The sequence below is a fragment of the Doryrhamphus excisus genome, linkage group LG18, assembly GCF_037039965.1.
Source record: "Doryrhamphus excisus strain RoL-2023G ecotype Guam linkage group LG18, RoL_Dexc_Guam_v1.1, whole genome shotgun sequence".
Classification (NCBI taxonomy): Eukaryota; Metazoa; Chordata; class Actinopteri; order Syngnathiformes; family Syngnathidae; genus Doryrhamphus; species Doryrhamphus excisus.
This window is the reverse complement of record NC_136374.1, coordinates 7,079,863-7,095,761: the sequence shown is the minus strand read 5'-3', so window position 1 is coordinate 7,095,761 and position 15,899 is coordinate 7,079,863. Positions and strand designations below refer to the sequence as shown.

The 15,899-nt window shown below is 40.5% G+C and overlaps 1 protein-coding gene across 1 annotated transcript in view; it reads left to right on the top strand.

Moving 5' to 3' along the window:
* Positions 1-15,899, top strand: part of LOC131105890 (receptor-type tyrosine-protein phosphatase gamma-like) — a 200,090-nt gene that overhangs the window by 40,533 nt on the left and 143,658 nt on the right. The window contains exon 2 of the mRNA XM_058054370.2: positions 14,791-14,904. Within this exon, the coding sequence (XP_057910353.2) occupies positions 14,791-14,904 (114 nt within the window). The remainder of the gene's footprint in view (positions 1-14,790; positions 14,905-15,899) is intronic.

Genomic DNA, 15,899 nt, shown 5'->3' with positions numbered 1-15,899 from the left:
CTCTGAAAAGTACACCAGACACTGGGGTTGAGCGCACCTCAGGTTTATTTTACCGGACAATACAGCAGCATTTCCCCCAGCACACAACAGTTCTCTGCCAACAATTCACCCAGCTCATTTTACCAGTCAAAGTCCAACCATAAATCCCCAATGTGAGGGTGAGGCAAATTCTATAAAAGGTACCATGTGTACATTTTCAACATCCTTCCTTTATGTCACAAAAGCATTTCAATATTACTACATTTAAGTTTTAATTTCTGGATATATTTTAACCCCTATGTTACATTTAACATTTACAAAGGTAAACTACCCAGTTAACCCACCCCTCCTTTAGGTGACATTTGGGAGAGTCCAATCAAGGTGATGATATGCACCTGGTCTCACCTGCACTCACATGGGCGCGCCTCCATGCTTGTGCCGCAACCAATCACCTCAAAGAAAGGAGAAAACTGATTCAGAAATTAGAAACAAAATCAGTAACTTCTATATGAAAAACTAACTAACTAAAGTGGCAATGAAACAACTTAAATTGCAAACAAATGTAATATAACTAAAGCACTAACCAGAATGTTGATGTGTAAATAACAGAAGAAAACTATATACACAAATAGAAAACATGACAGTATGTAGGTGGGACATACACCTGATCAGTGAGGGAGGATTGGCTTCCTGGTGAAACAATGTATCATATTCAGTGTTGGGCACGTCAAAAAAGTAATTAGTTACAGTTACTAGTTACTTCTCAAAAAAAGTAACCGAGTTACGAACTGAGTTACTCCAATACAAAAGTAAAAGTAACTTGCATTACTTGCCCCTGCTACACTGCTCTCACTGCGCTGCAGATTAGTTATGAAGTTGGTGATAACGGGGTGTCGAAAATGGTAATAGTAATAGTAAGAGTAATTAGTTAGATTATCCGTTACTGAAAAAAGTAACTTCGTTAGTAACGCTGTTTATTTAAACGCTGTTATTCCCATCTATGATCATATCTTCACCTAGAGGGCAGGTGTTTGTAAACCCATCCGTTTCCTGTACTTTTGTGCCTACTGCCCCCTCGCCAGACCAGTCAATGCATTTTATTGCCACACAGACCACCAAAACATAGCTTGATGTCAGCCTTGCATTCCTTCTACACGAGTAGGTGACTGACCAGGGGCTTACCTGTCAGAGACGCTCTTGACCAAATTTTGAGATGAAAAAGGAGGATGATGTCTTGGAAGTAGAAGACGAAAACACGTTTGATCCAGACTTTGAGAAGACATTCCAATAAAAGAGTGGAGACTTGCTCTGGTCTTCATCCCCCCCTGGAGAGAGGAAGTAGAACCAGAGTGCAAAACGTTTGAAAGATGATGCCGTCTTGTGTGGATGACAACAATTCCGGCTTCCAACTCTTTTTACGAGAGTCCATTGATGGAATTTTACTTGATTCGATAACCGATAAGCTCACTACTTCATGTTGAGGTATCTGGTTGGTGGTTTACGTGTTTACGTTTACGGTATTTTGGAATACATTTTCAGTGCCTTATGTATTTTCAATACAGTTAGCCATGTTAACGTCTGCTCTGAGACATGATTCACAGCTAACAAGAGTGGTAAATAAGAAATTGGTGGTGGTTCATGATTTTTGTGTTAATTTAAGAGCAGTTAAAACAGAGTCAGGGTATGAAGATGAACACTACAGAAGGGTTAACGGACCGGGTATGGCCAGCGGGCTGGAGTTAGCCCGATCCTGTGCTAACCACGAGGTCAACGTGCGGTCCAACAACTTGAAAGTTGATTTTGTATTTGATTTGACCTCCTTTTCCCTCACAATGCAAATTGTGTGGATTTTTGGCTTTACAACTTCTTTTGGAGCATTTAATAGCCGAGCTTTTAATCTCTTTAATGCATCTTTCATTTCATCAATGCTGACTGTTCACTTTGTTCTAGCATACAAAATGTAAGTTGCTTAGTTTCTTATTCGCTCCCACTGTTCAACTGAACAGATGGTAATTGTGGAAGGTTTTTCATGCTGATGCAAAAATGTGTTAATCTATTCACTGTCCTAAATGATGCAAGGGCAAAGTCATGTCTGTATGCATTACGTTTAAAGTTTTTGCTTCAAGGCTCATCCTGTTATTAAATGCAAATTACTTTTCAGCCATTGTCATGAAATTCAAAGTGACAACACAACACACGCACCTACTGTGTACAGTACACTGTTAATAAATATGACAAGTGTGTCACAAGATCTCATAAAATTTAAGTCAATATATGTCATTTTGAGAAAGGTTGTGTAGAGAGAACAGACTAGCCAGAAGCCAATGAATGCTTTATACAAACTATAAACCTTGCAAATCCAACCTGCACTCTGTGTTTTATTATAATAGAAGTACTTAAGAGTTTTCAGATCAAATCATATGACTTCTATGCAGGACTTCTATGAAAACATGTTTCATTATTATTCATTCATTCATTCATTTTCTACCGCTTATCCTCACAAGGGTCGCGGTTATGCTGGAGCCTATCCCAGCTGTACACCCTGGACTGGTTGCCAGCCAATCACAGGGCGCATATAGACAAACAACCATTCACACTCACATTCATACCTATGGACAATTTGGAGTCGCCAATTAACCTAGCATGTTTTTGGAATGTGGGAGGAAACCAGAGAAAACCCACGCATGCATGGGGAGAACATGCAAACTCCACACAGAGATGGCCGAAGGTGGGATTGAACTCAGGTCTCCCAGCTGTGAGGTCTGCGCGCTAACCACTAGACCGCTGTGCAGGTTTTTTATCATTTAATTATTTTTACTTTAATAATTTGTATGTAAAGCTATAAAACATTTTTATAATCCCTGCATTGTTTTGTTACACAATTAAATAAACAGTCTGTTGTCATTGTAATGTTGGTAATGGTCTCGCAGTGTATTATGTATTGTCTTGTCTTGTGAGCTGAGTGTATATGGACACCCCCACTATGTACATTATGCTCTCAATAATAATAATATGTAAAACCGTGTAGGGTCTTGTCCCAAGTGGAGGCGTTCAAGTATCTTATTCACAAGTCAAGGAATAATGCAATGTGAGATTGACAGGCGGATTAGTGCAGCATCTGCAGTAATGCGGTCACTGTACTGGACCGAGTGCTGAGCCAGAAGGCAAAGCTCTTGATTTAGAGGTCGATCTATGTTCCCACCCTTATCTATGGCCAAGAGCGTTGGGTCGTCACCAAAAGAAGGAAATGATGATGAAAAGTATGAGAGTGTGCATACAAATGGCCGATACGAGTTTCCTCTGCTGGGTGGTTGGACTCACCTCAAGATAGGCTGAGCAGCTCTCTCATCCGGGAGGAGCTCAGAGTAGACCCACTGCTGCTTCACACGGAGATAAGCCAGTTGAGTCAGGATGCCTCTTAGACGCTTCCCTGGTAAGTTTTTCTGGGCATGCCCAGCCAGGACGAGGCCTCAGGGCAGACCTAGGACACACTGGAGGGATTATGCTTGACAAATGTCCTGAGGTGGAGACACTTTGGGGTCATACATTCATACCTATGGACAATTTGGAGTCGCCAATTGACCGAGCATGTTTTTGGAATGTGGGAGGAAACCCATTTTTGCAGAGATGCTGGAAATGTGGCTTTCTCTTTGAGAGTAATAAACTGTCTATCTACTGTATGCAGCTACAGTATGTGTGCATGTATGTTTTGTCAAGCACATTTTTACATGCTGTGAGAGTTACGTCCAGCATCCGAGTGATACCCTGTCTACCCGTTGATACTGAGGCGTCAGCACCATGTCTAAGATGACAGCAAGGAAATGGAGATTCAAGCCTTCGACACCTTCCTTCTATTAACATGGAAAACGTGAATTCAGTACTGAGCATGATCTACGAGCTAGCAGGAACTTCAAGACCTTTAAATTGTGCCTTGCTGAATGACTAAGAGCTAGCGTACCAGAGGCTAATGTGTGGAGCTAGCCGACTTTACTACAGGCAGAGTGGTCAGGAACACAAGCCTGTGGAAAGCACAAGGTGGGCTGGCACAAATTGTGGTGTCATCCTGGTCAACATTAATGGTTATTTATTCAGAATTTTTTAAATATAGTTTTTCATTTTGGGGAATCAGGAATATCATATTTTTATACTGATATCGGGTCGATATTGTAATTATATATAATTATAATATAATAATATATAATTATAATATATTATATTATAATATATCATAATATTATTAGCACATAATAATATTATATAATTAATATTATACCGGCAGCACGGTAGTCCAGTGGTTAGCGCGCAGACCTCACAGCTAGGAGACCAGGGTTCAATTCCACCCTCAGCCATCTCTGTGTGGAGTTTGCATGTTCTCCCCGTGCATGCGTGGGTTTTCTCCGGGTACTCTGGTTTCCTCCCACATTCCAAAAACATGCTAGGTTAATTGGCGACTCCAAATTATCCATAGGTATGAATGTGAGTGTGAATGGTTGTTTGTCTATATGTGCCCTGTGATTGGCTGGCCACCAGTCCATGGTGTACCCCGCCTCTAGCCCGAAGACAGCTGGTATAGGTTCCAGCACCCCCGGCGACCCTTCTGAGGAAAAAGCGGTAGAAAATGAATGAATGAATAATATTATACCATAATTAACGTATTTATTTAACTATATTCAACAACCGACAGAACATCAATCAAAATATATATACAGTAAAGTCTTGTTATATCGATATTGTCGGGAGTCGTAAAAAATATCGATATAACCGGACTGTCGATATATCCGATCCTGCGCCGAACTGCATTAAAAGTGGGCAATAATGCACTCGACATTGTTCTATAGTATAGAACAATGTCGAGCAGCTTAAATCAATCTTTGCTTAAGGATTTCAATACCAAAAAAGAACACGGCGAACGGCTGCTTCCAGTCAACTTTATTTTTCACACTTCCAACACCAGAGCACAGCGCACACACCGATTCCCGCACTTCCTGGTTCACAGGTCATGCTCAACCCGCCCCACATAGCTGGCCAAACACATGCCTGCAACAGAAGAACCAACTGCGTTCGTGGTTTCTCTCGTGTGTATAGAATCTATACACACGAGAGAAACCACGAACGCCAGCATGTACATATGAAAAACAGTGATTATTGCAAGCGATAAAAAGATATCTGAATACAACACAATTAAATACATGTATTTGTACGCTTGTGTCTTCGTTGGAATAGGTGTGTATGCTATGTCAGTTGGTTCTTCTGTTGCAGGCATGTGTTTGGCCAGCTATGTGGGGCGGGTTGAGCATGACCTGTGAACCAGGAAGTGCGGGAATCGGTGTGTGTGCTGCGCTCTGGTGGTGGAAGTGTGAAAAATAAAGTTGACTGGAAGCAGCCGTTCGCCGTGTTCTTTTTTGGTATTGAAAGATTGACTTAAGCTATTTTTGTATCGATATAAGCAGACCAAATTGGCTGGCGGGAGATGAAAAGGGCATCGTAGTAACTGGATTATCATAATAACCGGGCATCGTAGTAACGGAACTAATTATATCATAAAAGACGAGAAATTTGCCGGGAAATGAAAATAGTATCGTAATAAGCAGTACTTCGTTATAACCGATATCGATATAACGAGACTTTACTGTATATACCTGTAATACAGGACGTGAATACATGCAACATTTTGCAATGGAAACACGTGGGGGGGGGGGGTAGGATACGCTTCCTACTCCATTTGTACATGTGGAACAGTGAATTGAATTATGTGATGGCATCATCGGCATTTGTCAGGAAGGGCATCTGGAATTCAAAGGGTTCAAGCCAAAAACCAGTACACGGATCAAAAAGGCGCCTCTCTAATCAGGAAAAAGCAGAAAGAAACAAACAAAAATGAACTATTTGACACAAAACTAAATTTAATGGCAATGTCAGTGAAAATGTGGAATTACAGAAAATCATTTCGGTGTTGTGATGACTTGAATTGAAATGAGAATTAGCTGAGCATGATAAAAGGGGCAGAATACCCGTAATGCACACATTTGTTGTTCAACATTCAAATAATATTATTCCATTTAAATGCTGATAGTGGCCTGTGAACATGACCCAAGACTACTCATTCGCTCCAGAAAAGTCAAGGTGGACCTGGGCAGTGTATCAGGTGACCATCTGCCATTTTCCATTACTTGATGGCAGACAGTGAAAAGCCTGCAGGACAATCATGTCCGTGCGAATGCTGAAATGTCACATGTAAAGACAGTGACTTATTAAGAGGAATGAAAGCGCACGGCAGAGCAGCAGATGCTTTGTGTCTCCCAATTCTGCAGAGCGACATCTGTTTTGATCATTTCAGATTCACTGACCTTTAAGGCTGCTTAGAGAGGAGATAGGGACCCCATTTCTCTTTCTTTGCCCCCTCAATTGTAGAAAAACTCATTCGAGGGGGTTGGGAATTTTTTTACCCCCTTTATTTTTTTGTGAGAAATCACTCCTAACTAAATTATACCTATATTCCTGTTGTTTATATTACATATGCATAATATTGGATACACCATTCTTACCAATTAGCAACATTACCTTGCTATAACCGCACATGCTGTCATACAGTATTGGTGTAAATACTTTACTATGATTTATTTCAGCTGTATAACTACAGGGAGCCGATCCGAGCAGTCCTGGGTCGAAATATGAACTACATGCTGGATTGGTCAACACTCGCCACGTTTACATGAGGAGTTTTTCCTCTTTACGAATGACTTTTTCGAAAACAATGGTATCCATGGAAAGGAATATTCCAATCTCTTGTCTACATGCGGCGTTATAATCAACCAGAATAGTCAATAGGGCATGCGCAGTTAAATCGTAAACATCAATATCACGTGATACCGGCTTCCCTGACTTTTTCTTTCACTTGTTGGAATAACTCCATATTGCGAACTTTTCGTTTGTTCAGTCTTGAAATTTAGTTGGGATCAAAACAAAAACTTTCACCTCCATTTTTAAAACTGAAGAACGTCTCATACGTCATATCTGAGCATGTGCTGAAAGAACGCACCCGGGATAAATTTAAACAGGAAAAAATAAAATTCAATCTTGCTAATATTTTATAATTAAACTCAGGACATGTGTTATATAGATATACATTTTCTTTTTAAAGACAAACTGGACTTATGAATGGCGGTAATGCACACCGAAAGCTGCTTGCCAACCGCCAATAAACAACAGAAGTAGAAATACACGACGAAGAAGAACGCGCCCTGACAATTTTCCTTTTGAGCGGGTACAATCAATCATTATGGGGAAAGGAATATTCTACCCCTGTGAATCCGATTATACAGTAAACCTCGGATATATCGGATTCAATTGTTCCCACTGGTTTTGTCCGATATAAGCGAAATCCGTTATATGCGTCCGTTTTACGCATATATTGGATTTATATCCGGTATATGCGTAAATCGGATTTTATCCATTATAAAAAGGCACTTGACTATGTTTCCATTGTACCTGGACTGGGCAATGAAAAGAGACGTAAGGTAATGAGAATTTAACTTTATTGGACTCTGAGCATAACAAATTGTTAATTAAGCTAGGCCCTGTTACGCCCGTCAGGCCTACGTTATTTCCAATAGTGAGGTTAAGATCTCATTCACTGCTGTGCTAGTATTATTGACGTCACTCACTTTTATATTTGTCCTAAATCTGGAGCCAGGAGAAAGACACGATGCGGCCATCCGATATATGCGAGGGAAATTGGAACGGGACTGGAGATTTTGTCCGAAATAGGCGAAATCCGTTATAAAAAATCCGATATATGCAATGAATTTTTATTGGAAATGCATTACAGAAAAATTGGTTCTTTTTTATCTGTCCGTTGTGAGAGAATTTCCAATATATCCGAGTCTGATATATCCGAGGTTTACTGTATGTTCATTCGGATTGGCGCTTTTCTTTTTCGGAATGAGGTGTATACAAAGGTTAAATTATTTCCGTTTGAGCAAATAAAACAAATGCAATTGGAATATTTGAGTCCATGTATACGTGGCTCCTGCTTAGTGCTGTTTAGATTAGAGGATTAGATTAGAAGTAGAGCACATTAAGAAACTTTTGCATATAAAATGTGTCAGAGCATGGGAACCTACCACACATTGACTCAAAATTAAAAACAATTTAAAGTATCTCACTAATTTCCCTTCTGTTAATACATATTTCAATATGGAACCTTCTTGCTGTGCTCACATGTGACCAATGAAATGAAAAAATAGCAGGGAAATACACGTTTGCTTCAACTTTAGATAAGATAAGATATGCCTTTATTCGTCCCTCAGTGGGGAAATTTGTATTGCACAGCAGCAAGAGTACAGAGTCAGTTAAGCAGTACAAAATACACAATGTAGAAAAATAAACAATATAAACAACCCAAGTATTAACAAAATCAACAGTTTTTCCCAGAGTTAGTATATACAATACAGTATGTAGATAATATGAAACGAGATGAGAGTTAATATGAGGCATTATGGAAATACTTCACATAGAACTTAGTATATTGCATTTACAGCCCTTAATATTGCACATGGAGGTTGATCAGGTACTTTCTACTTTAATGAAAAATACTGACACAATTTTATATCAGATATTGATTTTTTTTCTTTTCATTCATAACATTGTAGTACGTTAACAACAAACCTGCCGAATTATATCCATTTTTTGTTTTAATCAATTGAAGAAAAAACTTCCAACATACTGGTCCTCATTAGGCACTGACCTTGGCTGCCGTGGCATCACGGACAGGCTTTCTTACACCATCAGGTGCCCAAAAAAAAAAAAAACAAATAGCAGCAAAACGTGTTGGAGGGTAAATGAGGGTGATGGCTCATGACAGCTTTCACAGAGGTGTGCATTAACAGCTCCTGTCCTAGCGGAGGTGTCGCTTTCACAGCATTGTTTTTTAGTCCCATGGCAGCATGACCTTGTCTCGTTGAGCACTAGCTATTAATTAACCAAGCATGTGTGTGCTCATGGGTGGTGGGGTTATATTGGATGGAATGGTTGGAGGCTGTGAGTGGCACCCTTTTGCTGCCAGCCTGCCTGCCTTGTGCAATCAGTGAGGTGCGGATGAAGGTGCTTTGAAGGCCAAGTGTGTTTTAGTGGACATTTTGACACAAACTAGCTGTTCAACTACTATACTGTAGTATATGTTGCAGGAATTATTCCTATACTTCTCAGTGTGCCCTGGATGCATTTGCCTCCTGGTGTTTCTGCTTCATACAGTAGATGATGATCAGTTCTGTTGAGCTTCACAGAATGTGTGTGTGTGTGTGTGTGTTAGTGTCTTTCTTTGCCCTTGGCCAATGCTCCAGAAAACATAGTCATGCTGAGCAGAGAGAAATCACTGCATTGCCATGATCGACATCCAGCCATGCACGAAAGTCTACCATACCTCTCCTTTGCTCCACAAAGCCATTGTTCACGCATTCAACTCTTCCTTTGTTATTCACACTATTGTGATTACGGTGCTACCCCCGCTTTCATTATCAATCCGTTCAATCAAAAAAATAATTTTGGTGCATCACTTTCTTTCCAAAATATATTATTTAATAAATTATTCTGTTTCATGTTTCATTTCAGACTATTATTAGTCCAAAAATATGCATATTTAAAGACATTTTACATATTTTTTTGCTAAGTAATGAATTTTCACGGCGGCCTAGTGGTTAGCGCGCAGACCTCGCAGCTAGGAAACCAGGGCTCAATTCCACCCTCGGTCATCTCTTTGCATGTTCTCCCCGTGCATGCGTGGGTTTTCTCCGGGTACTCCGGTTTCCTCCCACATTCCAAAAACGTGCTAGGTTAATTGGTGACTCCAAATTGTCCATAGGTATGAATGTGAGTGTGAATGGTTGTTTGTCTATATGTGCGCTGTGATTGGCTGGCGACCAGTCCAGGGTGTACCCCGCCTCTCGCCCCAAGACAGCTGGGACAGGCTCCAGCACCCCCGCGACCCTCGTGAGGAAAAAGCGGTAGAAAATGAATGAATGAATGAATGAATTTTCAAACATAAAAATGGCAAAATGATTGACAGTATTCAAATAGAGTTAATTATTTGTAATGAACAATATCCTCTTATTCCCCAACGTTTACAATTAATGAAGAAGATGAAAAAAACAAGAGCAGTAATTTCAGCACACTATTTGTTCATTTACATTCTTTCCTCGTACATATGTTTTCTTGTTGGTTTAAGGGCTGGACTGGTGGGATATGATGGGTCGTGAAGGATGGTTTGAATGCAGACTTCTTTTCAATATGGAATGGAATGGAATGGAATGGCCTTTATTGTCATTATACAAGATGTACAACGAGATTGGAGAGCTTCTCCTTTCAGTGCAGTAGTCAAGTTAAAAAAAAAAAAGTCTATAAAAGTAGAGTAAAAAAAGACAATTTAACAAGATATATACAAGATATCCAAAATATACACATAGTATTGCACAGGAGCATATGCAGGAGCAGATATATTCATTTTAGTGCAATGATAAATGGGTCATAGTGCAAATAATGACTGGTGTATACAGATGAGTAAAATAGAGAAGGACACATTTGTCTGCCGCATTTGGAGGAGCCTTCACGCAGCATGATGATGTCATGCATCCCACAAATGCGCTCTTTTAAGATGCAGACCCCGGATTCAGACACAGGCTTTGTTTTAGTCCGAGGAGCACAGAGAGGCTCTTCTAACAAGGATGCTGAAAGAAATGATGACTTTCTATGCTTGGTATTTGGGCAGGAATTAGCAAAGAAAACACATTGATAGACGGTAGTTTACTTGAAAGTAGACAACAGTGTTTGAGGTTTAAATCGAACAGACTCCGCCAACAAGCTAAAAGAAACAGACTGTCAATTCACAGTGCTGCACACTTCTTAAAGGTCAACTGTACTTTTTTTGGGAATTTTGCCCATCATTCTTATGTGAAACATTCATTCATTCATTCATTTTCTACCGCTTTTCCTCACGAGGGTCGCGGGGGTGCTGGAGCCTATCCCAGCTGTCTTCGGGCGAGAGGCGGGTACACCCTGGACTGGTCGCCAGCCAATCACAGGGCACATATAGACAAACAACCATTCACACTCGCATTCATACCTATGGACAATTTGGAGTCGCCAATTAACCTAGCATGTTTTTGGAATGTGGGAGGAAACCGGAGTACCCGGAGAAAACCCACGCATGCACGGGGAGAACATGCAAACTCCACACAGAGATGGCCGGAGGTGGAATTGAACCCTGGTCTCCTAGCTGTGAAGTCTAACCACTAGACCGCCGTGCCGCCCCTTATGTGAAACATGAACACATATTTCTTTCCCTTTTGTGTGCATTATAACGTGAAGAAACTAGTTAATATGAGCTAGCTAATATGACGCACATATTTTAACTACGAAGCTCTCTACAAAAAACCCTAACAACATTTTATCGTTTTATATATTTTTCGGACTATAAGTCACACTTTTTTTGTAGGTTGGCTGTTCCTGTGACTTATACTCCAGAGCGACTTATAAATGAAAAAAACTGTTTATGTTACATAAACACTGGACACCTTTTCTGTTCATGTTTATTTTTTGTGTAGCTGAATAGCCATTGTGTTAGCATATCTTACACCTACATATTCGGCCTGTTCTCTATTCTTTTATTGTTAGAACTTGTCTTCTGTTTTGGTCAAATAGTTTGTAAAATAAATTACCAGCAAAAAATGCGACTTATACTCCAGTGCAACTTTTTGTCTACCCAATTGTGCATTTTTGGCCTAGTGTGACTTATACTCCGGATCGACTAATAGTCCGGAAAATACGGTATGTGCTGTGATCATGCATGAACAAGTACAATTCCCCTTTAAAGGAAAACTGCGCTTGTTTTGGAATTTGCCCATCATCTACAATCCTTATGTGAAACATGACCCCACATGTCTTTCTCTTTTGTGTGCCCTCTAATGAGAGAAAAACCGTTAAAAAACAGCTAACATGTGGGAGCTAGCAATGCATTTGACCTATTTTGACTATAAAAGCCCTAACAAAAAACTCCCAAAAAACACCAACGGTGTTGTATTACCATAACTGACTTGTATATAAACCAAGATACAGAATTTTCAAGTTTGTCAAATTAAGTCTTTGATTAATTCTGATTAATAAAGCATTACTTGACTTTAATTTGATACCTCATTATCTCACGATTCACCACAAGAGGTTCAATGTCCAGACTATTTTTTGTCCCAAACTTCATTTCATTTGAAGATTTACGATAACATGTAAGCTGTCTTTTCCCACTCCCACCATCATTGCCACAGTGTACCGCCCTCCTAAGCCACACAAATGTCATAAATGACCTTACGATTTTACTCTCCCATCTGTCCACTCTCTCACCTCATGTACTATTACTGTGATTTCAACATTCCCATGGACAACAGCAGTCTTCCTCTCATGAGAGATTTTGACCGTTTTTAGCTTTCATCAATTTTCAGACTTCACTACATTAAAGGCCATAAGGCCATAATACCCTGGACCTCATTTGCTGCTCCGGTCTCACCCCTTCTAACTGCACAGCTGTCCATGTCCACATATCTTACCATTTTGTCATTTCATTTAATGTCCCCCCTCCACCTCTCCATAACCAAAACTCCATGTCTCATTTCATTTCAGAACATAAACGCCATTAACTTGGATTCTCTCGCCTCCTGTATCAATACCATTTCAATCACGGACCCCCAACGATGAACTGCTCGACCTTTATAAAAATCACCTTAACAACATCCTCATATTAAACTCAAACAAGGTACACAGTAACACACATGTGCACTCATACATACAGGTATAAATAAAAACAGTACCATCATAAGGCTGACATCTCCCCTGGGATTATGTATGACTATGTATGACATGACTGTATCATACATAGCCTGACATACTACATCCTACACTAAGCTACACATACACTCACATAACATGACTGACATCACGTCACATGCAATTCCATTTTTAATGTGGTGGTCTTTCATACATTTTGCTGGTGTCAAGGTTTTTGACACAATTTTTTCACATTCCTAAACCTTCATTTTTTTGATTAATTTTTCTCACTTTTATTTAATATTTTGTTCCTACAATGAGCTGTTCACGGGGTCCATAAAAATGCGGTCCACACTTTGGACATTCCTGTTTTACATATTTCACAGAGAGTGGGGTGGTGTTAACAAATCTATGCTGTGTTTTCGTGGCACCATCAGGCAGGCTTCCACAGTGGACTTGTGGAATCACACTCCAGCTGCAGTATATCTTCCCCACTGCGAGCCATTCTCCACCTTCCAGTTTCCGGAAACCCTGAATCTCATCTGCAACTCCAAACCCTCCACCTGCCAACCCGATCCCCTTCCCACAGCTCTGGTCAAAGCCTGCCTCCCAGCTCTGTCATCATCCACTCCTCACTAACCTCTGGAAATGTTCTTTCTTCATTCAAAACAGCAGCTGTCACCATGTTACTAAAAAAAAAAAATCAGGTTTAGACCCCAACAAATACAATAACCTCCACTGTATTTCAAACCTCCCATTCATTTCCAAAATATTCCCTCACCTTCATGCTTGTCCAACCAATAATGCCCTCTATGAACAGCTCTAGTCTGGCTTCTGACCCCAACACAGTACTGAAACCGCCCTCCTCGAGATCACCAATGACCTCCTCATGGCAGTGGATTCCAGCCTACTTACCATCCTCATCCTCAGCAAACTTACACTCATTTGACACGCTGTCGTTGTTGACGGAGGTAGCGCTAGTTGTGAAATCAATGTGCCCACAAAAGAAGTTCTGGAGATATTTAAAATAATCAAACTACGGCAAAATACAGTAAATATTTTATGCTATCATGTACTGTGTGTTACTACATGGTCACAGCATGTATATAAAACACTTTTATATAAAAACAGGAGGTCTTTTTTTTTTTTTAGAGGGCTTCATAGTCGTACTGTTATAACTCCACAGTTTTTTTACTATTTATTTTTTTGCATGATCCTCATTGTAGGACAGCACAAAAAAAACACGGGAAACATTTGGTCCTTATTTTTACCAGGGACACAAATTCCTGAAAGAATTACCAGTCAGTGTCCATTATTCTCACGAGGGTCATGTTGGTGCTGGAGAGGCAGATATACCCTTGCTGGTGGCCAGCCAATCACAGAGCACATATAGACAAACAACCATTCACACTCACATTCATACCGATGGACAATTTGGAGTCGCCAATTAACCTAGCATGTTTTTGGAATGTGGGAGGAAACCGGAGTACCCGGAGAAAACCCATGCATGCATTGGGAGAACATGCAAACTCCACACAGAGATGGCCGAGGGTGGAATTGAACTCGGGTCTCCTAGCTGTGAGGCATGCGCGCTAACCACTCATCCGCCATGCAGCCTGCATGCAAATAATGTATTATGCAAATCAGCAGAACTGCTGCCAGTACGGGGGTTCTGCAGTTTTAAAATGTTAATAACCTCTTACGTAATTTCACGTAATTTCAGTTACGGTCATTTTTGTTTTCTCTCTGTGCAACTCCTGTTAAACTTAAACTATAACTACGGTGTATTAGCTTAGCGCAGGGCCTAACTTGTGTTCGTTTGCAAGATAATATTTTCTTTGTTGACCTTCCCTGTGCCGCTACTGTGAACATGCCTGAGTGGTATGTAAGCTAAGGACACAGTTGGATGTCATCCGGGCCAGTAGGTGTTCAGGCAGGGCTGCAGAGTGCTGCTGCTTCTCTTAGTGCTAACCTTTGCGTCCCTGTTGTTCATCTTTCCTGCAGCATTGACAGGAAGTCAAATGGAGTATCATGCCCCTTCTGTCCGAGGCCTTCACACAGCTGGCGAAACACGACTGCGGAGAGGAGCTGCCGAGGATACATACTGGGCCTATTCAGGTATGTGTTTCTAGATGAGTCTAATACTGCTTAAGGTTGCTGTTGCTTGGGAACATTTTAGTCTTTATTGAACCAGAGACTACAGCATATGGACATATGTTGGACATTCTTTTTTCTTTTTTTGCTTTTGATTGCATTAGTGTTTTTATGTCTCAAAAATGTACTATTGTTCACATTTGTTTAGCTTTTTTCATAAAGCACTTAAAGATTTGCAGACTCGTTTGAAACTACCAAACATTCAGTAATTTTCAAGATTTTAACTAAGCATGCATCCTTCTGATCGACTTTGATTTTCTTAATTTTGGGGGCTCCGGGTACTCCGGTTTCCTCCCACATTCCAATAACATGCTAGGTTAATTGGCGACTCCAAATTGTCCATAGGTATGAATGTGAGTGTGAATGGTTGTTTGTCTATATGTGCCCTGTGATTGGCTGGCGACCAGTCCAGGGTGTACCCCGCCTCTCGCCCGAAGACAGCTGGGATAGGCTCCAGCACCCCTCACGACCCTCGTGAGGAAAAAGCGGTAGAAAATGAATGAATGAATGAATTTTGGGGGATTGCCATTTGCCCGATCCTTACATATGAAACCAATCTTATCCACCAATCTCATGTACCTCCTCAAAGGTCTGGAAGTTAGCCACTTTCCCCTTTAGCTCTGAGAGACTAACAGCTAGTAATGGCGCTATGGCTAAAGCTAAAGCTAGCGGGAGCAAAAAAGGCCGGGTAGCGGACAGCTGTTATGGAGCAGTGAAAAGAACATCGCTACTACAAGGAAAGAGATTTCATAACATTAGGGTTAGGGTTAGGGTTCATAACATTTGACGACAAGCCATTTTCGATCACTGTGCAGAAAATTGTCATCGGTGCACAAGGCTAATTTTAACCCATAAAATACCGCTTTGAGTACAGTACATGGTATATTTCAGAATTTTAAAAACACAAAAAAATGCATTATTTTCCATGTAATAAATAGTAGGAGGATGGGATTTGAGGT